Genomic DNA, 25715 nt, shown 5'->3' with positions numbered 1-25715 from the left:
ACATTGGAATGCTCTTAGTTCCTTTTTGCAAAATGCAATCCATTTATGTTTGTTCTTGCATAATTTTTTCGTTCATTTCCTATAAATGTAAGGCCTTGTCCACACAGAGACAAGTTTACGGAACTTCACTTTCGCGCAAAGTTCCGTGAACCTTTGATAATAGTGTTGACAGGGCTTTCGCAAAAAAATGTGTCCAACACGAGTAAACCCGTCTTATGCACCCTTTCCGCTCTGGTTCACGTTCACTTGATGGTTTTTATTGATATTTCATAACGAATGAGAGGGGGGCGGCAAAATACAGGCAGCCCATGGATGGCAAGTAGATACATCCGGTCCTGTTCGTTTATACTAAAAAGGTATTTCTTATGCACGAATAGTTGCATACAGTTGCAGGATGTGAATATCCTTTGTGCCTCAGTTGTGATACCGATTTCAGGAAATTAATATTTTCACCAAGTTAAGCAGTTATTTTCACCGTAATGATTTATGCAAACCAAAACGTCGTATCGATATAACCGTGCCGTCTTATAAAAATCTAAGACTTAAATTCTAATCTACAATTCGTAGCCATAGTATCGCTAAAAATTACATTTTGCTCCTCACATTTAAAAAAAAATTTGCTACTTTAGATGAATGTTTGAGAGAATTGGGGATTCTAATACTCATTTTAAAGTCAACAGTAATCGATTAATTATAATTATTTACGGCGCGACCCTATCCACTTTTCAAAAAATCTTTCAAAAGAAGAGGCAGGCACTGCATTGCCAGATTGTGCCTAAGTAAACGATTCGTATTCATCAATTTCTTAACGCCTGCCATCAGGCAGAAAATAATAGTTTTTAGAGGCAATCTGACTAACACGGCGATACCTAGAAGAGAGGCTGGTTCGATCGCCATGTCCTTGACTGGGAGGCGGTTTTTATAAATATCAAGGCAAGCACGTTAGGTCAAATCGAGAGACAGCGACCAGCCACATTTTTTCAAAAAGTTAGATTCATTTTCCTTCCACATGGTGAAAGTCCCATGAATCGTTCACGAACCAAACAAAATCTACAGCGCTCCCTAGTGTCAAGTAGTAATGAAAATTAATGCTGTAGTATGCAGAGTGAAAATTCTTCCGTCCTCGTCCTTTGTAAATGGTCGATAATCAATATTCATGTATTTTACACTTCTACTTGTAAATTCGCGATATAGAAAACTAGTCAGCATCAAGCAGTAGAACAATTGCGCTTTATTAAGATTTTTAATACAAACTGGTTGCGCTTGGACTCACGATTCGTTATTAGTTAGAAAGTTGGTAATTTTGCCAACGTGCGCAGTGTTGTGGCGTGGAATGCGATATATCGATTGTTATGTCATTTAAACCTATGGTAAAGAATCTATTATTAAGGTATTCGCTGCGAACACGCTGTTTATCGATCCTTTTCCACAGGTTGAAAAGGCATAACAATCGATATATCGCAACTCACGCCACGCCACTGAACGTGCGTTAGAGTCCAGTATACAACTGAAAATCTCAATACGGAGGGAAAAAGCTCAACCTAGCACAATTTTTCCTCAGAGAGATATGCTGTTTTAAACTTTTCCCTAAAATGATTTTATGTTACATTATAATTTTTCGTTTTCGTGAAATATCAAGAGGAATGGAAGTGGGGAGAAATAAAACAACTTTTTATAGATGTCATTTATGTAAATTCTATATTAATTGCTTACACATTGATGACTAATGTCAAAAACTGGTTCCGACGTTTCAAATCTCCAATAATGTTTTATTCTGTTTACATCGAACAAACAAACACGCTTCTCTTGAACATTTATATGAATTGGATAGAGGGTTGGTGATTTTACCAAAATTCAGTCCAAAGCCGATGTCTCATCATAGAAAGAAAAGGCTCACTCGACAATTCGAGTAGTCATTACGAAACGCTCACTTGGTTGAATGGTTTGAGTAATAGATTTTTAGGGAAAATTGACAGTGTGTTGGAGTTTTTTAGCCAACGTGCGTTGAAATTCCAGCATAAAGCTGAAAATCTCAATACAGAGGGAAAAGGCTCATATGAGCACAACTTTCCCTTAAAGAGATATGCTGTTTTGCTCATGACAAGTGTTGGACCAAACAGCATATCTCTTTGAGGAAACGCTGAGTCCACACCATTTTGCGGGGAAAGCAAAGCCAAGAAATTCCAAAAATTCATTCATTCAAATTAAAAGAGTCAAAAATCATTTTTCAAATTTGTTGTATATTTATAAAATTTAATTACCTAATTACCAGGGCCGGATTAAGGGGGTGGCCACATGGGCCGCGGCCCATGGCGGCAAAATGTAGGGGCGGCAAATTTTGCAATCTTTTTGAATGTAGGTATCAAAAAAAGAGAGAAAAAATTCGGATTCAGAAAATAGATTACAAACGAGAAAATACGACAAAATCTCTCATTTCCTCCACAGTAAAAGTATAGTAATTTCTAATTTTGTCGTCTCTCGGTGATACAAGAGACAACACCTTCAATTAGTCGAGTTAAGAGAGAAACCAAACACGCAATTTGACCTGGAACGGAGCGGCGCGGCGCGGCGGTCAGCATGAAACGCATAGCGCCTACGAAGACTGCATGAATACTTCACGCATTGCGTCAAATGCACTGTGGTCAGCAGCAGTCGACTGGAAACGCATAGCGCCTGCAAGACTGCATGAATACTTCACGCATTGCGCCAACACAGTGCGGTCGGCGCGACGGTGGAAGTTAAAATTTTTAACCACATTTATGTTTGTTCTTTCATAATTTTTTCGTTCGTTTTTTATAAATGGAAGGCCTTTTCCAAACAGGGATGGGTTTACGGAACTGAACTTTTGTTAGTGTTGACAGGGCTTTCACAAAAAATGTACCCAACACGAGTAAACGCGTCTCATACACCCCTCCTCCACCCGCACGGTCACCTGATGGTTTTTATAGATCGTAATCGACGGATCACACTGGGTGAGATTATATTGAAATCGATTGGTTCGATATGTAACCACAGCCTCAAAAGTCCATTTAGAAATCTGAGGTAACGGGTCTTATGTGATTGAATTTTTACTCTCTGGCAATGAAAAGTGAAATTGTTAGGAAGTGTCTCATTTTCAGCTTTTTCAAATTAAATCCTAAAATTTTTGTTTGAGGTTATATTCTATTGTTTTGAACCAAACGATACATCGAACCACTGTCGAATACGATCTATTGATGTTTCAAAACAAATGAGAAGGGGGCGGAAAAACACGGGCGGCCCATGGGCGGCAAGTAGATAAATCCGGCCCTGCTAATTACCTATTTACCTAATTAATACCTAATTATAATTTTTGGAACTTCTTGGCTTTGTTTTCCCCGCGAAATGGTGTGGACCCAGTACCATTTCTCCACCTTGTTACATACGGTATTCGGGCCACTTCTTAGTGTTTTTTCTCATTTGAGAAAAAGCTGTGCTCATATGAGCTTATTCCCTCTGTATTGAGATTTTCAACTTAAGCTGAAAATTTAGCGCACGTTGCGTTGGCTAAAAAATCCAACATACTGTCTTACGATCCGTGCATCCACCGCAATCAGTTTCTGAAAAATATTAACAGCTGAAATCTGCGTAACGGATCCGATATATAAATCCAAAGTGAAACCAGTATTTAGCAAAAGTTTGATATTTCGATGTTTGTTAACTATCCGTCTAGATTCACCTTAACAAATGAATGGACCAGTGTTCGAAACTCACAGGCGCCAACACACCACATCCGCCTAAGAAATCGGTCATGGCGCCTAAAAAATGATGGCTCTACGCCAACGTGGCCCCTAAAAATTGCCTTCCCCCCCCCCAAAAAAAAAAAAATCCTAATTTTTCTTTTTTGTGAATTTTCAAAATTTCCCCCAAGTTACAGCTTCTTGCTCTGTGACTAGAACATCTTGCGTCTAATTTTTCACTAAATGCGCCTTGATATATAGGCAAAAAGTCAATCTGGCCCCTGAAAATTGAGCTTGATGCGCCACATGGCTCCTAAAACTCAAAGGTGAGTTTCGAACACTGCACTAGACCCTCCAATTAAAATTAGCCTCTTTTCCATGATTTGTGTAGTCATTAGACAGAACGGCTAGGTAAATTCGTTTGCTGACTGAGTGATAATGATGCTTGGTCCCTCATTATGATGAATTCAACGAGGCTCTCTCCGGCAAACTTACCTTCCGGGGCGCGCGGATGCGTCCATGCCGACGCGGGGTTATTTCCGGTCACTCCTCGCGACTCCAGCGAAAATCATCAGACCGTTTGCCGCCGAGCAGGAACGCCCGTGCTTTGGCACAGCCGACAGAGAGCGAAAGTTGAATTTGAATCAGCGCGGATAGTGAAATTGTGCATCATCAAGCAATCGCGAAACATCTTTTTTTTTACGTGAGCCACCAGTTCCGTTAATATCCGCGCTTTCCAAGACTCTTCTGCCTTGCTAGGAAAGAACGCCGTATGAACATTCGAGAGTTGCCAAATTTCCCTGGATAAAATATGTATTTTTGACAATATTCATGCATATTTTTCCTTGAAATTTTCAGATATTTTTGATTAAATTGCGTACAAAATTGTCTGAAAATTTTGGAAAATATAATATTCACTTTATTCTCAGTAAATTTGGTTTTCATCAGAGGAAACTTGGCAACGTCTAAAGGCTCATACGGCGTTCTTCCCGGTTCTTCCTTAGCACGACGGTCTTGCGGCTACGCAGATAGACAACTTCTTCGATTCCCGGACGATGGAACGTAACTCCATTCCATGATTGCAAAATTTACCCAAATAATTCAATTTCTTACAAGTATGTACCTGAGCAATGACTTGTTGTCTAAAATGTTTCTCATTCGTGCGTGCGAGATTGCAAGAGAAATCGGTTAAATTTTCAGTCGGAAATTCCCTGGAATCTCCCGTAAAAAATGCCATTTGCGTTTTTCCTCATTTCTGTCTTCCTCTTTCCCCCTTCTTTTTCGGCAATCAGGGGATCATGCCTGTTACGCCCCCCCCCCCCCCCCCTTAGATCCGCCTATGAGTTACATTCTAGAGGAGTTACATTTCGAGAGGAAAACGACGACTTTTGCCCGGGCGCCCAATTAAACGGCTGCAACCTCGAGTCTTGCCAAATTACTTTCATCTCCGAAACGAGCCCGAGCGAGACGGTAGACGAGAAAAAAAAGGCGTTAAACTTGAAAAAAAGGCAAGGCGGCCCCCGGTGCGGTACAGTAACCTACTGGACGGCGAAAAATGTGTCAAGTAATTTTTAATTGTCGAGCAAAAACACTAGAGTGCTCTGTGAACGGCGGCGCCCCGGAGAGCGTTGGAATCAGTCCTGGGTATCATTTGTTAATCTTCGAGTCCGTCGTTGCCCGCACCCGGCGGTGAAGTGATCGCGGTCTTACGAGTACGATTAGCGGCGCGGCCTTTCTTGTGTTGCTGGTGTTTCCCCGGTGGCAGTGTGAAATTACTGTGAAGTGCTCAGGATGATGCTCTTCGTGGCGCTAGGATTATGTGCCCTCGCACACGCCGGTTCGTATTCCCACGTTTTCTTATTTGCTCGAGGAGCTGCCCATTGTTACTCAAGGATTAGTGAGTTATGCCAGAAGAACGATCGTTAAGGGGCTTGGAGGACAAGGCGCATAAAGTGTACACTGAAAAAAAAAAACTGCTAAAATCAGCACATGAAATAGTGAAAAAAGGTGACAACTCATCAAAATAGATTAAGAACACCGGGTTGATTTTACTAATTTGGTGATTTGTCACCTTATTTTAGCAATTTTTTTTTCAGTGTAGTTTTTGAAAAAAATAAGATATTAATGACTTCAAGTAAAGCTAGTCTTAATGCATATTTTCTGAAAAATTCGCTCCCAAATTCCAATTTTCAAGCGTCAAAGAGTGAGTTTGAACTTCCTTTCCAGCTATGCCAGAGGAACGATCGTTGGGGCTTGGAGGACAAGGCGCATAAAGTGCAGTTTTTGAAAAAAATTGAGATATTGATGATTTCAAGTAAAACTAGTCGAGTACCTTCGCATCAATTCTTTTCTGGAATATCCATAAGAATCCCTCCAATATCCCTTGACAAAAAAGCGTAAACTATATTTCAACTTTGCTGAGGTTCCACTTGCAAATTGTACTTTTATCTGGAAACTTTTGGGCGGTTCCAACTTAAAAATTTAAAGGTTTTTCTTATAATTACAAACGAAAATCAGCAAAATATCAGGCAGGAATTGCACGGCTATATTTTTAATTGATGAATTGAATTATCAATATCGTAACCTTGAAATGAGGGGCCTAGAGGACAAGGCGCACAAGTTCAGTCTTTGAAAAAATTGAGATATTAATGATCTCAAGTAAAACTAGTCTGAATGCATATTTTTTCGTCAAAATTCCAATTTTCAAGCGTCAAAAAGTGAGATTGAACTTCCTTTCCGCCATAAGGATCCTTGTAATTTCGAACCTTAAAACATGTATTAAAAACTGCACTTAGGCGCTTTGTCCTCCAGGCCCCTCAGTTAAATTGAATGAACTTAGAGGTGTCGCGACTTGGTCAAACATTAAGACAAAACGAATGTATTTTTTGTAAAATTTGCCGGCAAAAGCTGAGAATTAGCAAAATGCCTGGAAAAATGGTCAAATTTCAACAGAAGGCTATGTTTGAGTATCAAGATTCTTTGAGCTCTCTATGTTCTTAGAATCAAAAGTGATCAAATTACCTACATGTCTTCAACCTCAAAAGCTCAAATATTTTTTTATGATATGAAATATGGGAATTGTGTCAATTTGCACGTAATACAATTTGAAGTTAATCCTAGTAGGTATGCGTTCTGCTTTTAGCGAGCACAGTTCATTTACTGTTCCGAATTATTTGTTGTGTAATAGAGGCAGAAAAAAGGTAGGCCATTCAACCAAAAAAATGATGATCAAGCTTTTACTGAGCACGCGACCAAATATCAGATTCCATCTATTCTAAAAAAAGATGGCATACAAGCTTTTTAACAGAGAAACAAAAACAAAACAGAGGCAAAATAAAATAGTTTGAGACTATTGGATTGCACTTAATGCACCAAGACCGTCATGACAGAAGGACTAAAAAATCATTTTCCACCTATGTGTAACACAAAATTAGACTTAAAATACTCTCTCAGTCTCATTCATGTATGTCATTTGATTGATTTCTAACCAATTCTATCAATTTCCTTCTCCTCCTTCTTCTTCTTCCTCCTCTGTCTCTTATTCTTTTTCTTCTCCTTCATCTTTTCTCTCCTCTTTTCTTTTCTGAGGATTATTCCTTGTCATCCAACGACAGGGACCACCCTACTGTCACGCCTTGTCACCACGTGACTAAGTCTTTAAAAGGACATTATTAAGTTTTAAAAGTTTTGACAATTTTGAAAAACCTTACCGAATAGTGCATCAGTACGGGAGAGTAAATTGCAACCTAAATAGTTGATTTTTTAACCTTTACAAGCCCGCAGAGTGTATTATTCCGCAGTATTCCTATGAGTTTGCTGATACTGTACTAAAGTGTTTCTTGAAGAGAAATGATATTTCTGAATCTCTCACGATTTAATTCTTCAATTTAACTGTGTGCCTCGTAAAAAATTTGCACCATCAGTTGCATAATAACCTCGACTCTTGTTACTTTTCATCCAAACGTAATCAGCTCCATATGGTGCGAGAAACCAGAACGCTAATTGACCTTGATCTGTGCATAATTTTACAGATCGCGCAGGTATCATATTGACCGTATGAACAGATGCAACCAGATGGATTCTGATTGATATTTTTTAAAACTTCCGGGCACTTCTAAATTTATAATTGCAGATTTGCTCAGGGCTGTAGAAGTCACACATGATTTCACTCATGTATTGCATAGCATTGAATATATCTTTCACCCCTGGGGAAGGATGCAGTTGTCCTTCCCTCATCTGTAATTTCTGGGAAATAAGCCTGAAAGAGAATACTGCGAGTGTATCTGCAGAACCGTTGTGTTGTCTAATAAAAGTAAAATCCGCACAGACGTTTTGCACCCTATTCCTGTTATTCTAATTTTTCATCAACGTTGGATTAAAAATAGAGTACACCTGCTTTGTTCAGCAATGAAATTTATTCAATAATACGATAATGGCGGACACGTAGAGTGAGGGAAAGAGAAAAGCTCAAATTCTAATCCATATAAATTCAATTTTTCATTAAATTAGGTTTGGGAGCTTGCGCGCAGACTGTAATTGAATAACTTTAAACGTGGAGCTAACGCCTCAAAATGCTGTTAAACTACACGCTTTAATTCAATAGCAATACGATTGGTGTTATATTTTTACCATAATGAGCGTAAATCACTTTATGAGGCTTGAAATAGACACAATGCGCTGCTTTAAGTGTCCACCCCTGTTTGCGATTATATCCTCCGACCATTTTTCATAGAACACAGCTCCCGAAAGTGTTTCAAAACTGATGTGTAATCTACTGAATGCCTGCGTGAAAGGAATTTCCGGCATGTGAATGATCTTATATCTGCACAAAATTTGAACCACTCGAATATTTTTTTTACTGCCGGAAAAAGACTTGCATAAATGCATTCACTCATTAGTGGCACGTGGTTAAAGTTGAGAAAACATCTTATTCCCTTCGCAACGTTCGAAAAGTTCTGCTCCTTTCCTTTCATGTCTCGCAAAGAGATTTAACCGGGGTTATGCCCAGAAAATAAAACGAACTTTCGTCCTCGAAACGATGATCCTTGAACTTTTCAGCGGCATTCCATTTTTGAGTAAACTCAAACAAATAAATTAGCATTAATTATGTTAACGTTGCAATGTAGCTGCTCTATTTACAATCTTTGTCACTAACAGTTACTTGAAAATAAATTTAAAAGGCCAACGAATTTCGCTTTGGTTGTCATAAATTAGAGGTACATAGAACTATTTGCCTCACATAATCTGAAGCTAGAACTTCACATATTTTAAGGCGGCCTTCGCATGGCTATCTACATAAGACTGCGCACTTCACTATTTTTTGTGTGTAAAACACACAGTTCAAATTTTCCTATGTCAAAAGCAATACGCTAAGCAGTTTTCCTCAGAGAAAATAACACGTTCAATAGTTTCATTCACAGAAAAGAGCGCTGTATTCACATTTTCCCCCCTTTGAGGTGCCTTCACATTTCAAAAACCCTTTTTTGGCGATCTTTGCATTTGTTCGTGACAGTGGCGTGGCGTGAATTGCGATACATCGATTGTTATGTAATTTACACCCACGGTAAAGAATCGATTATTAACATGTTCGCTGCGAACACCCTGTTTATCGATCCTTTTACATAGGTTTAAATGGCATAACAATCTATATATCGCAATTCACGCCACGCCACTGGTTCGCTACCGACCGTGTCGTTTGGCCGCGGAAGTTTTGCACCCCTGAATAAATAATAATTTAATTCTTGTTCCATCGGTACACACACCTGTGCTGCGGGCTGTTTATTGAAAATTTAAAGCAGCCCAATGAGGCATCGGTAGATGAATATCCAAAAATTTTCCTGAAACTTAGTTATGTGACAGGGGAAATTTGGCAACACCTGGAGACTCATACGGCGTTTTTCTTTAGCACGGCAGTGTACCTTACATGCGAGTTCACGATTATTGTTCTGCTGTCCGTTTCATCGATCACAGAAAAAAGAGAGAGGAGTGAAAAAATTGCTGTGAAATGCTTTGACTTCAAGCGTCAGAGGGTTATTATTTCTCGTAGGTGGAACGGTCACACCCATGCCACAAAACACAGCCGCAAAGCATATGGATTGAATAACACTCAAACAGGTCCACCTTGTCAATACTGTCACACACCTTGTTCGAGAGCCTTTAACTTCGATCTCAAGACAAAGCAAGGCTTTGTGACGTGTAGAACTCCGAGTATTTTTGGGCTAAATTTGGGATTCCAAGTCAATAGCTCCGCGAGATACTTTTACACAATATTATAGCACCCCTATATTTCAGTGAAAACATATATTTTGAGCATACTGAATAATCATACACAAAGGTTTCTATTGTGGGGTAGGGGGTGGAGAAATTGATTGATTTGTTGAGAGAAAAGACGTCTCCTCCTCCTTATAGTGTAATTGTTGAGATTTTAATCTATATTGATGTGCAGTCCTCAAAGTTATCCTTCTGAAATACTTGTTCTATCGTTCATCATTTCTGAAGCTCTCATTAAACTTTATCACCTCCCCTCAAGCTGAAAATACCTCTCCCACCTTGAGAAATAGTACACTGTATACAGCTTGATATTCCCAAAAGAGTTGCTGAAACCTGCATCTGTCATAATCCTCAGAAGTAAGGACTAAAATAAGGTAATGCAGTCTTCTATATTAGATTTGATTGAACGGTGTTTGTCATATTCACGATTCCTAACTCTCAGTCTTGATTTCTAGCTTTCAAAATATAGTCCCAAATACCTGAGTTTTGGAACGAGCTGTACACTAACGTCTAAGAATGAGAATGTTCAAGTAAAATATATATTTCATTGTTTTAATTTTATTTTCCTCAGAATAAGTGAACGAACTGAAGCAAGGCGGTCAAACCTGCATTAATTGTACATCGACAAAAAAACTTATCTGAATTATACCACGCAATCAATAACATCTATAGGGACTTCCAGAGTTCAAAAGTGGACCTCTATCTAAAAAAATTCGGGGAAACTATTTAAAATTCCAGGCCCATTTATTCGCGCAATAAGCATACTTGCGTATACTTAGGAGATTTAAGCTTCAATAAAATCCTCTTAAGCGCTGCTGATCACCACGTGGACCAGTTGCCTTATTGGAGTCAAAGGATTTAAACGCTGCAGTAAATATGAACACACATGCATTCCTTGCTACACAGCGTTAGAAGTCCATAAACCCATGAACATTTAAGAAACAAACCTTTTGTTTTCCAAAATTCGAGTTTCATTCAACTAGAGGTTAGAAAAATTGTTTGTAATATCTGCACTCCGAGAAGCTTTCAACTAGAACCGAGATTCCGGTTCTTGCTACCATAATTTGGCAAAACCGCCGGAAACTATAGTGTACTCGTAAGTTACTGGTACTGTTATTAGCAAATCAACCGAGTTTTGGACGCCGCACAGAGGATCAAAGTTAATCAGAGAGGTCGGACACTTAATTTTTGACTAAAACTGCAAATTTGCATGTTTATTCCGTCAGATTTTAAATTTTAAGGGATGTTTCAGAAAGGTTATTTCACGGGAAAACCAATGAAATCACTTTCAGAACCTATACATTTCGTATAAACGGAGTTATAAGCGTTTAAAGTTTCCAAATATTGTCCGACCTCTCCTATTGACTCGATCCACTCTGCGCCGAGATCGCAAATCTCTGCTCCGCCTGCCAAGCTTTCCAAGTTAGGGATGTTCCAGAGAGGATTTTTCATCTTGCGATTCGTGGTCCCCTAATCAAGGAAAAGTCTGAGGGTGAATTTTCTTCAAACCAAGCTCCAGAGTGCTCTAGAATTGATCAATGGCTGAAGTGCGACACCGCGTATCTCCATTGCGATATCTCAAATCCTCCAATCCTTGTTTCTTCTTCGGATGAGGAACAAATCAAATTTGTAGTTTGGTCTTGATACAGAATTTTCCTTAGACAGAGAAGAAAAGTCAAGGAAGTTTTCACGAAATTACGTCGATCAGTTTTCCAGGGACGAAATAAAGTTTGACGCGGAGTCAGTACGTCGCAAACAGAGATATGCGGTGTTGCACTGTAGCCATCAGTGGATACTATTTGATGCATCAAACTCGAAAAATTGTATCGATATCGATTGGTTCAACATGTAAACGTAGCCTCAAAAGTCAATTTAGTAATCTGAGGGAACGGGATTTTTTGTGATAGATTTTCGATTCTCACGAGTGCAAAATGGCAATGAAAATTGAAATTGTTAGAAATGTTTTCATTTTCAGCTTTTTCAACTCAAATCCTAAAAGTTCAGTTTGCGGTTATGTTCTGTTGCCTTGAACCAAACGATACATCGAGCCACTATCGAATACGATCCATACGATCTATATTGTCTCTGGTTTTGCTCAGGTTAACCGCGTATTAGCAAGAGGAGACAACAAAGCCGTGAAATGCGAATGAATCAGCGCGATGAGCAGCGTTGTCAAGCAGCATCTCGACACGATCCCGTGGAACCTACGCGCGTGGAAAGTTCGACGCGGTTTCCTTGGCAACGGCGCACAGTGGATCGAGCCAATGAGAGAGGTCGGACAAAATTTGAAAACTTTAAAAGCTTACAACTCCGTTCATGCACAACTTTGAGGTCCTAAAAGTGGTTTCATTGGTTTCCTCGTAAAATTTTCTTTCAGAATCACCAATCACAATTTAAAATGTGACGAAATAAACATCGAAATGTGCAGTTTTAGTTAAAGATTCCATGTCCGACCTCTCTGACTGACTCGATTCACTGTGCGGCGGTAATCCGTGGTGCTCGAAGCGCGACATTACCTAATTTGCCACTAAATTCGAATCTGGTTCACTCGCCGCGCAGCGCCGCAGCGCCGCGGGATCGGTGATTGAGCGAATGACAAGAGACCGGTGCCCCGCGCTGCGCCGCGACGCGACCGAGGGTTATTATGCAAACCGGTTCACAATTCACTCGGTTGCCCGTATTAACTTTCACTTGTTCACAAAATGAATGACGCGCCGCGACAGGGGCCGTCCGACAATGCGACACACTGCACGCGGCGCGGCGCACCGCCCTCCGAGATTTCGCTCGTTGCGCAAAATTGCATCGCGAAAAGCTCCGCTCATACCATCAATGATCCCCAAAAACTTGAAGTTTCCAGAAAGCCACATGATTTCGTAACATTTTCACGAAACAGCTTGTCAGCGGGCCGATTATTGAAATTCATAGACAAAGCTGTAGACAAAGAAAATGAAAGGGATATGGAGGAATCCTACACGGAGAAAGGAACTTTGTGCATGGGACCCGAAGTTGAGGTCATATGGATCTCTGAAGTTGTCGGATCTCGCATCCGAAAACTTGAGGTCCAGCTGCCGAAGTTCGGGTCAGACATCTGAAGTACTTAGGTACATACCGAAGGGTTCGGGTCACATATCTGAAGTATCCGGTACATACCTAAGTACTTCAGATGTCTGACCCGAACTTCGGCAGTTGGACCTCAAGTTTTTGGATGCGTGATCCGAAAACTTCAGAGATCCATATGACCTCAACTTCGGGTCCCATGCACAAAGTTTTTTTCTCCGTGTAATGGTGGAAGCGAGTAGTTGCGATGGACAAAGGAGGTAGGTAATTGACTAACTAACAGCAACCCACGAGAGACGCTATAGTTTGTCCATCATTTTCTCCCTCACTCCATAGGAACCATGCATTTAACCAAAAGAATCGCTCCATACTCCCTATGTCTTCTTTGTCTATCAATTTTAATAATCAGCCCGCTGGTATGGGCATGAGCAACGGATGTCAGATGATAGGTTGCCTTAGAAGGTTCTAGAGTGGGTCTCCCCTGGCAGAAAACTTAGAAGACGCCCTGCCAAATCGTGGATTGAGGGAAAAAAATAAGGAAATGAGGAGACGCGATCTGCCGGAGGAACTCTGGCAGGATCGCTATTAGAGGCGGTTGGGTGTCTCAGAGCGCACAGAGGCGCTATAAGAGTGACTTGTTAGTAAAAGTAGTAGGAAATGAACCGAACAGCGCCCAAGCGGGAAATTTTAGATAGAATCGGCTCAGATTGCAAATACTTTTTGCCGCTGCATCAGATTGTTTTATATGTTGCCTATCCACTGATTGAAGGGGCACTGTTTTTTAAAATTCTCCGACTGCGATAAAATTGAAATGTTGCAATTTTCCTGCGGATTGGAAATTGTCTGTCTTCCCTTCACAGATGGCTCCTCGTTATGATATTTTTAATTCGTTATTTATTAACAAAATTACATGATGCTCAAAATTGAACAAACTTGGAAAAAAACCTATGAAGGGAACGCAATTGTGAAAAAAAGGAAGTGAGAGTAAAATTTTCAAGAAATCTGAAAAAGTACGGTTAAAAATTGGAAAAACAGGGTGACATTTTGGACAAGACAGCAGAAGATATTGTTTTAGCAGAAAATAATGCGATTTACCGCTGTTTGGTCTGCGATGACGCCAATTACAGCACATTTACGTCTTATTTCTCTGGAAGCTTCTGTAAACCTCCCTTAATCACACTTTTAATATGAGCCTCCCTATGGAAAGATGCTATTTATGGAGCACCTTTAGGTACAGCTCTGGCCTTTGTCGATGATCCACTGCAAGGAGAGGAGTAGAACAATTGTTACCATAGTCGATTTTTGGGTAAAGGTAATCGAGGTATCGGTAGCATTCACTGGGGGTGGAAGCTATGAATCAAAATCATAGTATTTTTTACCAAGTCTTTGATTTTTTTTATCCAAAGGTTGATTCGAATTCAAAATTAGAACACTAATTCTAGTCGTAGTAAAATTTATTTTACTATTTTTCCCGTAAAAATGTTCATGTAAATATCTGCAGATCAAGGCCAAAGCAGTCGCTTTTCTCGTTTTATGGGTATTTTTACCTTACTAATATGAGCTGATCACTATACTAACTTAGGGTCGAAAATACGTGCAAGGTCAATAAGGCTTTCATATCCCACAGTAAAGGGCGCTTGCCACTTTTTCGTAGGTACTACCCAGCGTCATTATTATTTGTTGATGTTCTATGGCTCCTCATACAAGGTATAGTGTACTATGCACTACCTTAAACACGCTGAGCATGCTCATTTTCAAACCAAATCCACTGAAATCAAAAGGAGGGAGTAATTTAAAAAAAAAACAGCGTCACTCTGACATCGTTGGGTTTCGTATTCCTGATAATTGTTTTCTTAATGAATGGCAAGAGTCCAAAAAGTCCTGTTTATTATGAAAACCCGAGTATTGTGGAATTTTCCGCAGTTTATTCCGCATCATAAAGACTGACAACAAGTATTTCTTTTCGCCCTAGTGATAATACGGGAGCGTTCATAAATCACATCACGCAGCTTTTCAGCATTTTTGACCATGCACCCGCACCCTTCCTCCCTTCATGGAACGCTTTTGTGACGTATGTCCTCATCTTTTCACACTCGAGGTCCCGGATCCCCTCCATTTAAACCTATGCTAAATAATCGATTAATTATGGAGCACCTGGCCCCTCAGAGAATCGATAAATTTCCATAGGTTTAAGTGGAGAAAAGACAATGTTGTCAATGGAGATATTGCATGTGTGAGGAATTTGTGATTTGACTACTGATTCTTATGTAAAAGTTTGCGAAAAACACGATGGTGTCACTGGTTTACTCTGAAATTAACTCTCAAGCTCACAAAAACCCCCACGTTGAGGCCAAAATGGAGGGGATATCCCAATCCCACGCTATGCTGAGAGTCCAGCTCTACATCAAGACAAACTCTCCTGATGCAAAGATAGGGAGCAAATACATTAGCAGGGTTGCCGTGTTTTCAGTTGTGGAGTCCCCAAATAAAGTGGCAGCCCTGTCAATGTATTTGCTCCCTATCTTTGCGTAGAGTTTGTATTGACGTAGAGGGGGGCTCTCAGGATAGCGTGGATATCCCCTCCATTTTGGCCTCAACTTGAGAGCTTTTTTTTTAGCTTGGGAGTTGATTTCAGAGAAAACCGGTGGCACCATCGAGTTTCTCCCGAGCTTTTACATAAAAATCAGTAGTCAAATCGCAAATCCCTCACACATGCAACATCTCCATTTGCTGGATCCGCCAATGTCAAAGCCCATCGCTCCCCACGAAGAAAGAAGCACTCTGAATTTTCGATATTTGGTGGGTTAAATGGGAAATCTTCTGTTGGACTGCTCCACTATCAACATGTTTTCAGCTATTGATTGATGAGGTGTTAATATTTTGTTTTGCAGCGTACGGCCAGGGCTCTGGATGCCCGGAACAACACGGTGTGCAGACTTACCCTCACCCGGAAGCATGTGACCACTATTACCTATGCGTCAACGGCACTCTGTCCCTTGAACAATGTGGCAACGGTCTCCTTTATGACGGAAAGGGCGCCGTCCACGAACACTGCAACTACCACTGGGCGGTTGACTGCGGACACAGGAAAGCTGACTGTGAGTGCATCTTGCTAAAACATTTGTCTATGGTTGAATCCATTCTCAGAGATCATTCTCCATCAATACATCATTGATGACTGTCACGGTTATGGGACATTTCGTCAACGATTTTTTGTCCGCACGCCTGTTTTTCCAGCAGTTTACGTCCCCGCATTTTTTCCTCAGCTATAAAGGCTCTTAGATTTTTCCTGTGTGCGATAACTTCGCGACGGTGACGGCATGCTGCGGCGCATCTAGGTACCACTTCGCCACGTTATTAAATATGGATGCTAGGACTTAGTGAGTTTTCGGACTACTTTTTTGTGCCGTACACTGAAAAAAAAAAATTGCTAAAATACGGTGACAAATCACCAAATTAGTAAAATCAACCCGGTGTTCTTAATCTATTTTGATGAGTTGTCACCTCTTTTCACTATTTCATGTGTTGATTTTAGCAGTTTTTTTTTTTTTCAGTGTAGGGTTTTGATTTATTTTGCGAGGGAAGTTCCGTACTCTTAAAGGATGCCTGTCATTCTTAATAATGTTGGAGTGCCTTCAATTTCGTATGATACTGTGCAATACCTCTGGTGTGAAATAGTTGCTTGCGGCGCCGTGGCACGCTGCGACGCGACGTGGCGGCCGGCCGGCAAGCGCAAAACGCGCATTGGCGCCTACAAACCTAACAGGGATACTTCACGCATTGCGCAATGCGTGAAGTATCCCTGTTAGGTTTGAAGGCGCCAGTGCGCGTTTCGTGCTGGCAGCACGCCGCCCCGCTCTGTGTTAGTTTTTAATATTTAAGCTCCCGGAGTCAGCGTTTTTCTACTCATGATTTTGAAATGTTCGCACACTCTGCATGGATTGTTCTCATTTATATTGATGGGGGAAAAATATGTAATGAAGGAAAATAGAATGAAAGTTTTGTAAATGTTAAGGTGGCTCCATTTCAAATTTAATGATTTCCAAAGCACTTTAATTTTTTATTTTATATTATGTGCTTTTACTTTGCTCCAACGTGGTGTACGCGCAACCAAACGCTCAAAATATTTGACGCATTTCATTCTAAAAGATCGATGTACATTGTACAAATAGGTTAAAACTAAAGATTGCGTGCCTGTTGGTTTTTTTTCTCTTTTATTCATTTTTGTATAGTTTCTTTCAACACAATCTCGGCACATTGAGATTAATATCGATGCTGTCGCTTTGAAAAAGTTTTACAAATATTTATCATGTTTTAACAATGTAAATGTTTTTAAGATGCAGTAATATTTTCATTTTAAAAAAGGTATAGATAAGGTATATTTCATATTAAAACTTTTAAGGTCTGAAATAAAACCAAATATTCACGAATGGCATTTTGAAAAGATGAATCAAAAGAAGAAAGTAACATTTCATTTAAAACATAAGTTACCGTAACAACACCTCCGTCTCTCTCAATTTTCTCATTTCGATATTGTCAATATAATTTTACATACGGACTAAAATATAATGCTTGGACGAAGACTTTTTTGACAAATTTGTATTGTATTTCCGACAAAAAATGACTCAGTTATGAGTCAAAACGTCTCGGGTTTTATTTATTGTGTATTTTAGCCTTGTTTACCGTTTTTCCCTCTTGTTTTTCCACTGTAGATAGTACAACTTTTCGCCAACTATACCATTTAAAAAATTAACATCACCCTTTTTAATTTATCAGTGGTCCCAGTCAGCTCTGACGGATGCGAGTTTCAGTTCGGAATTTACCCAGCCAGCTCATCTTGCAGCACAAATTATGTGAAATGCGCTCACGGAGTCCCTCATTTGGAACCTTGCGACGTTGGATTAGCCTATGACGAGAGGATCCACGGGTGTAATTGGCCAGACCAACTACTGGAGAAGTGCAATCCTGAAGGTAATTACCCAACCAATCCGATGGATTAATTCAAGGTTGTATCTATTTTCTTGCCAAGCGTATATGGAAAACATTAAGAGAGGGGGAGAATCACATCCTCTTGACCAAGTGTCTTATTATTTACACTTACTTTTCAGTTGAAAAAATAAAAAAAAACACAGAAACTTAGACCAAAGTGTGCAGTAAACTGTCGTGCTAAGGAAACATGCCGTATGAACCTTCAGGCGTTGCCAAATTTCCTTTGATAAAACGCGAATTTCCGGGTAAACTTTCCTTCCAATTTTTCAGATAATTTTGTTCAGAATTTCACCAAAAGTTTCTGAAAATTTAAAGGCAAAATATTCGAAGCGTTCCTCAAAACTTAACATTTTATCGGAGGAAATTTGGCAACTCTCAAATATTTATACAGCGTTCTTTCTTAGCACGATAGTAAAAAGCTAATACACGTTTTCCCAAAAACGTAATAATGCAAATTTACCCTATGAAACATGCAATTTTAAGCTTAAAATGTGGCAAAATGCTGTTCAATTTAAACTGTAATTTGCAATTTAGTTTCATGAGAATTGAAACTTTAAACATTTATTCATTTACTCTTCAAAGGGAGCGGTTGCGGGTTTTCTCTCTTGGCTCAGCCTATTCGTAAAATAGAAACACACATTAGCGAATCCGTCAACTTGTGATAGTTAAAGTTACGTCTCGAAGTGAAACTTTGTAAGAATGCGTTCTATACATTAAGCAGACTAATTTTGATGATTAAACGTAACTTCATTATCTCTGAGAGCTTCATACTATAGGATTGATCCGCCGCTTTCAAGAAGATAAAGTAGGACATGGAATTAGCAGATTTGTAAAATGGATTACGTTACTCCTCCTTGTTACCAAACCTTCATTGTTAATGATCATGGAATTTGATTCATCACGCTTTTGCAGTCACATTTCACATTTTTTTCGTGTACAAATCAAATGACTTAGCTAAGGTGGGCTTCAAATGAGGCACAACGATGCTTGACTGAAAAAATACAAAGTCTTTTAAATATCGTGATACAGGGTTATTCAAAAGTTACGCACCACTGGCCATAACTTTAGTTCTAATTATGATATCGATTTGCGGTTTGTGGCGTCCTTCCTCATATCGAGGGGGAAACTTTTTGAGGTACTTTTCAGTTCTTCACCCCCCCCCCCCAGGGGGAGGGTGGGGGGCGGGGGGCAACTCAAAAATTTCAAATGGCAACCCCCATCATGTGATACATCGTTAGAAAGAGCATGAAAAAAGAAAATTTTTGGCGCAAACCGGAAGTCGATCTGACCCCCCTGTCAAAAGTTAGGGGGGTCCAAAGGTTATTTAGGGGGTCCGTACCTTCATTTTTTAGAGTAGCTTCGGCGGCTCTTGGACATACCGTTTCTCTTTTCAAAGAGTCCTCGAATACTCCAAGTCTGATACCGAAGTCTTCATATTGCCCCCGGGCCACCACAGCCCTCCCCGTAGGGGGGGGGGGGGGGGGGGGAATGGGCCTGTTACAATGAAACATTGCATTAAAATGCGAAAAGTCACAGAAGAACTTCAAACTTAGCATCAAATCCGAGTGGAACTTCTTGCCAATGTTAACGCAAACGCAGCCTGCGACTTTAAAGTGAGTTTTCAAAACTCTTAGCCCCCTGCTCCCCCCCTCATTTTTGGTTGCAGAGCGGGTAAAAACCGGGAAATTCACTACAAATAATGCCCGAAACTAATGTCCAACTTGAGGAGGACCCTTGAAACGTTGCGATCAGTCGGAGCATTGAAATAGAAGGACTGCCACCCCCTTAAAGTACGGAAACATCCAAAACAACCCCGCAGCCCCCCTCATTTTTTGTTGCGGAGCGGGTAAAAACCGGGAAAATCGCCAGAAATGATTCCGTCCTTAAAGTGGGCGGCAGTTCTTGTGCTGCAGTTCTCCGACTGATCGCAACGTTTCAAGGGTTCTCGTCAAGTTCTACAGTGGTTTCGGGCATCATTTCTGGCGATTTTCCCGGTTTTTACCCGCTCCGCAACGAAAAATGAGGGGGGCTGCGGGGTTGTTTTGGATGTTTCCGTACTTTAAGGGGGTGGCAGTCCTTCTATTTCAATGCTCCGACTGATCGCAACGTTTCAAGGGTCCTCCTCAAGTTGGACATTAGTTTCGGGCATTATTTGTAGTGAATTTCCCGGTTTTTACCCGCTCTGCAACCAAAAATGAGGGGGGGAGCAGGGGGCTAAGAGTTTTGAAAACTCACTTTAAAGTCGCAGGCTGCGTTTGCGTTAACATTGGCAAGAAGTTCCACTCGGATTTGATGCTAAGTTTGAAGCTCTTCTGTGACTTTTCGCATTTTAATGCAATGTTTCATTGTAACAGGCCCATCCCCCCCCCCCTACGGGGGGCTGTGGTGGCCCGGGGGCAATATGAAGACTTCGGTATCAGACTTGGAGTATTCGAGGACTCTTTGAAAAGAGAAACGGTATGTCCAAGAGCCGCCGAAGCTACTCTAAAAAATGAAGGTACGGACCCCCTAAATAACCTTTGGACCCCCCTAACTTTTGACAGGGGGGTCAGATCGACTTCCGGTTTGCGCCAAAAATTTTCTTTTTTCATGCTCTTTCTAACGATGTATCACATGATGGGGGTTGCCATTTGAAATTTTTGAGTTGCCCCCCGCCCCCCCCTCCCCCTGGGGGGGGGGGTGAAGAACTGAAAAGTACCTCAAAAAGTTTCCCCCTCGATATGAGGAAGGACGCCACAAACCGCAAATCGATATCATAATTAGAACTAAAGTTATGGCCAGTGGTGCGTAACTTTTGAATAACCCTGTATGTGATCCCCCACGTGAGAAGAAATTAAAGACAGTCGTTTATACACCGAGAGTGGGCGGCGAAACCACGCATCTAACTATGTAACGGATATGATATATCGCAGCTGTTTTTAATGGAGACTCATGTTCATGGTGAACTCTTAAAGCTTCAGAGTTTTGATAAATCTTTAGGCAGTGTTAGGTTGTATTACAGTAATTCAGTATTAACCATAATAACAATAAATACACAAATAAATGAGGAAATAGGTATCGCTGATAAAAAATACTTGTGTTCTTGTGTAACTTTTGGTTAATTTAGGAAGTGAAACACAACACGACACAAATTTCGTGTTAATTTTGATACAGCTCGCGGTAAATTTAGCGCAAAATAATGGAAAGACTGGGAAATTGCATTCCTCCAATCGCAACGTTGGTATTTACCACCCGTTTTTTATTGAATTCCTTCAAGAAAACTAACCGGCATTTTCTCTTGAAATTGTCAACCAAAGGCTAGGGTTATTTTGTGTTTTTACTACCTGTATTAAGTACCTGTTTCTGTTGAAATTTCTCTCTAAGTAGATCATACTAGGGATAATATTACATTCCTGATGATATTGCGAGGAGGAACTGCGTTCTGTTGTACAAGTTCATTTTACTCTAAAATCCTTTAAAAGCGTTTATAATTATTGTATTTAGCAAATGGGTGGTTTTTTTTTACAAAGATTAAAAATAAACAAGTGGTACGGAATATAACCAAATAATATGAACTATGCAAAACGATAATCCGGGTATCGGAACTTGGCTGTTTTTGAAAATGCCTTCAAATGCGGCGTGATACCTCACGCATTCCGGAGAGTTCAAATAGTTGTATCATTGCGCCGTAAGAACCTGACGGAAGATTACAATTGAAATAGCCTTCATGCACGCTGACCTTTTTGATTTCCGTTCACATTCTTGCAGTCATGAATGCATAGCTTAAGTGCGCTTCAGCTGGAATAGTATTTAGCAAATGGGTATGGTTTTTTTTTTTTTTTTTTTTTTTTTTTTTTTTTTTTTTTTTTTTTTTTTTTTTTTTTTTTACGAGGATTAAGAATAAACTAGTGGTTAGAAATGAAAGCAAAATAATATGAACTATGCAAAACGATAATCCGTGTATCGGAACTTGGCTGTTTTTGAAAACGCCTTCAAATGCGGCGTGATACCTCACGCATTCCGGAGAGTTCAAATAGTTGTATCATTGCACCGTAAGAACCTGACGGAAGATTACAATGGGCCTGTTGCATGCAAGAGATACAGCCGTGCGAATAGACTTTTCAGAGGTTAAATGACACGAAAATTACGATGGTCACATTATAAAAGTCTGAAATGCACTCCTTACTGCGCATTTTGCGTTGTGAGGAACGCACTTTTTCAAATTTCCCGCGTCTGGGGGCAGTTTTCTAACGGAAACAATTAACGGCAACTCGCGGCTATTTCCGGTCAACTAAAACTGACAACATAACCTAAAAATCGGAGCTCGTGATATCGTGAAATGAAATGTAGAAGGATTGCGTTGGATATTTAAAAGTTGATCGATTTGGTTACCGCATAAAGCGTATATGGACCAATATAAGTGATCACGTTGGGTTTGTAAACAAACTGAAGGAAAAAATAACAACAACAACAACGACTCGGCATCTTCCGGAAATCACCTAGCCCGCCGTTTGCTCGTTTCCGGTGATTAGAAAACTGCCCCCAGACGCGGGAAATTTGAAAAAACGCGTTCCTGACAACGCAAATTGCGCAGTAAGGAGTGTATTTCAGACTTTTCAATGTGACCATCGTAATTTTCGTGTCATTTAACCTCTAATAAGTCGATTCGCGCGGCTGTATCTGTTGCATGCAACAGGCCATTGAAATAGCCTTCATGCACGCTGACCTTTTCGATTTCCGTTCACATTTTTGCAGTCATCAATGCATAGCTGAATTGCGCTCCAGCTAGAATAATTTAGATGAGTGGAATATGCGGTGATTTGCTCATGTGCATTACTTATTAGCAGAAGGTGGAAGAAACTACTTTCTGCGGCAAAAATTCGTGTTGCATGACGTCATATCCTCGTATGTTTTTCTAAATGCCTTTCTCTCATTCATCATATTAGTGAACGTAGAAACTTGGTGTTTGAGATGATCACACTTTTTTATACCAGTGCTACATACCAAAGATCATCAAAACAGCAAACTCGTTATCGTTACGCATATATACACCTAATAACTCTCGCTTTGTTTTCGCTTTGTCATCTAATATTATTTCCAACCATTTGGAATAATCACTACATGCATTTATACGACCGATCCTCTGTTTTGGATGAGTTTCATTTTATCTCATATGATTTGCAGGAGTGATCGGCTTCAAGTGCCCGACCGAAGTGGACCCTCACTCAACCCAGGCTAAATTCTGGCCTTACCCAAGATTCCCCGTGCCCGGCGCTCCGGATCGCCTTATCACCTGCGTTGACGGACACCCAAGGATCAACACATGCGGGGATGGAAAACTTTTTGACGAAAGCTCCTTGACTTGCTTAGATGACGAAGAGTTGCACGAATCGAAATAGTAAGTATCTCACTGAAAAAAAAATCACCGTGTATTTACTAAGGAAAGGGTAAAATTACCAAGAATTCAGGGTTCTATTTGATCCCAGGCCCAGTTTTTGCCACTCTTGAAAGAGGGGCTGAGAAGACAAAGCGCGTAAGTGCAGTTTTTACTATTTCGAGAAATGCGTGCTGGAAGTTTTGAAATTACATGGATCTCCATGGCGGAAAGAAAGTTCAAACTGATTTTTTAATGCTTAAAAACTGGAATTTGGGAGCGAATTTTTTACAAAATATGCATTAACACTAGTTGGATTGCATTTTGCAAAAAGGAACCACTAGCATTGCCATGATGCTAAGATTGTGCAACTTCATCCTATGCAATAAAAGCGCAGAAATTGTGACAAACTATGAAATTTAGATGGTAATTTTTGTCTTAAATTTACAGTTTTTAGCGAGTAAAATAGAAACTATTAAGGGATAATCGGGTTTTTCCTCCAAGACAAAAGAAGTTGCACAATCTTAGCAACATTGCAATGCTAGTGGTTCCTTTTTGCAAAATGCAATCTAGTTGTACTTGAAACCATTAATGTCTCATTTTTTTTCAAAATCTGAAGTTATGCGCCTTGTCCTCCGAGCCCCTCAATTAGGATCATCAAGCGTATTTTCCCTCAATCGAATCCTTAAAAGCCCTCTGGTCAAAATTGACGAAGTAACAGCGATATTTTATAGGGAAAACAAAATTAAAATTATCCCTTCGTGTACCAAAGAAAAGCTTTTCTCGCCAAAATTTCGGAAAGTTAACGCACGCAATCTCTCGACTTCATTAGAGTATCATTTTATAGTTCCTAACAATTTCAATGATTATTTCTTGGCGTCAGTTGGCTTTTTTGCGACTTTGAGATGGTTGATTTTTATTCATTTATTTTTAAAATAATTTTTTCGTTGTAAAATGACAGAATTATTTTCTTTACTCACACAGGAGAGAAACTTATAGTAAGTAGAAGTATCCTCTTCCGAGTTTTTAGATAAAATAATGATCCTTAATTATGTTCTATGTTTCAGCAACAACTTGCAGTGAAAAAAAAACACAGCCTACTCCCTCGTTACAGAAGTAGCTATGAATAATACGAACTTAAAATCCACAAAGTATTCTTTTTCAAAGCACAGAGATATGTTTACAGCGACCGACGGGGAGCACTTACAGGATCATCATCCATGGTATACCTTTGGAAAGCCTTTTTGGGGGTATCACTGCGTAATTTTTTGTAAAAAACGAGTGTATAGTTTCTAGAATAGTTAAATTTTTGTGCCTTTAAATATTCCATCATAGACTGTACAATGTATTTCAAATCAAAATAATTCCAATGGAAAAAGTCTGGATACATTATTAAAAAGTTCAACCTTACAGTATCAATTTGTGGATATCTGAGATACTTTTGTTTTAGAAAGTATTGAAGTCTTCACATGACGTGTTCAAGTAATTAAGGTTCTTTACAAGACAGCAAAATTTCAAATTGTTTAATCTTAACAACTGTTTTCAAATCATTCAAAATTCACAAAAACGCTCAAATTAATGTCGAAAATAAATACATTGTTTTTCGTATTAGTTTTCTAGTTTTTCCTTTTTTCTTACTTCATAAACATGACACATTTCTTATTTCTTTTATTCTTGGATTCTACGCTATCAATTACTTTTAATAAACACCAACATATATTTAAAAAATACCCGACTAATCTGACCACAGATTAAATTGACTTGATGAACTTGAATTTTTATTATCAATACTGTGAAAATAAGTTCAAGAGGATGAAGTTTTGAGAAAGAAGAAACATCATGAAATTTCTGATACAGCCACAAATATATATAAATAATTACATAACCAGAGAATGAAAGCTCAAACTTGCAAAGGTATACTGATCACTAAGTCAAAGTAGAAATCTTGGCTTCGCGCAGCGTCACGGAGGGGCTACAAAACGCCTTCATTTCAGTAGTTATGCTACATCGATCGCATGCTGCGTCTGCACTAATTCATGCGTTTACGTTGATAAAAGTCATCAACTCTCCCGTTCAAACAGTTCCTGCGTCGATTAACGTTTCGTTTTTTCTTCCTGTGCTTTAGAGTATCCGTAGGTTTTAACCATAACTCATTCATTCGTTTGAATGATGCACACTTTTTGCGAAATTGTTGAACTTCATAGCACCGCACCATTGAGAGGTCTGTTATTTTTTGATGTGCCAGCTTTCTATTATTTTTAACTGTAATAAGAGCGAGCAAGGACATTCTAGTTTTTAGTTAATGCCTCGTAAACGCAATCTTGCCAATAATGAGTGAATTCATGCAC

The 25715-nt window shown here is 39.7% G+C and overlaps 1 protein-coding gene across 1 annotated transcript; it reads left to right on the top strand.

The window, feature by feature from the left end:
- Positions 1 to 5320: 5320 nt before the first annotated feature.
- On the top strand, positions 5321 to 24975 carry Peritrophin-A (Peritrophin A). The gene is made up of 5 exons (XM_019050994.2): positions 5321 to 5535; positions 15917 to 16123; positions 17802 to 17996; positions 23178 to 23391; positions 24435 to 24975. The coding sequence occupies exons 1-5, from the start codon at positions 5490 to 5492 to the stop codon at positions 24448 to 24450; spliced, it is 678 nt and encodes a 225-aa protein (XP_018906539.1). The 5' UTR covers positions 5321 to 5489; the 3' UTR covers positions 24451 to 24975.
- Positions 24976 to 25715: the final 740 nt, after the last annotated feature.

This window comes from Bemisia tabaci, chromosome 5 (genome assembly GCF_918797505.1).
Source record: "Bemisia tabaci chromosome 5, PGI_BMITA_v3".
NCBI classification, from domain to species: Eukaryota; Metazoa; Arthropoda; class Insecta; order Hemiptera; family Aleyrodidae; genus Bemisia; species Bemisia tabaci.
Note: the sequence above shows the minus strand (reverse complement) of the source record. Positions and strands in the feature narration are given on the sequence as shown.

Excerpts from the sequence above, each read along its gene's own strand:
- Peritrophin-A (XM_019050994.2), top strand. The coding sequence starts at position 5,490 with ATGATGCTCTTCGTGGCGCTAGGATTATGTGCCCTCGCACACGCCG. Across the intron at positions 5,536-15,916 it reads ATGTGCCCTCGCACACGCCG|CGTACGGCCAGGGCTCTGGA; the intron begins GTTCGTATTCCC and ends TTTGTTTTGCAG. Across the intron at positions 16,124-17,801 it reads CGGACACAGGAAAGCTGACT|TGGTCCCAGTCAGCTCTGAC; the intron begins GTGAGTGCATCT and ends TTAATTTATCAG.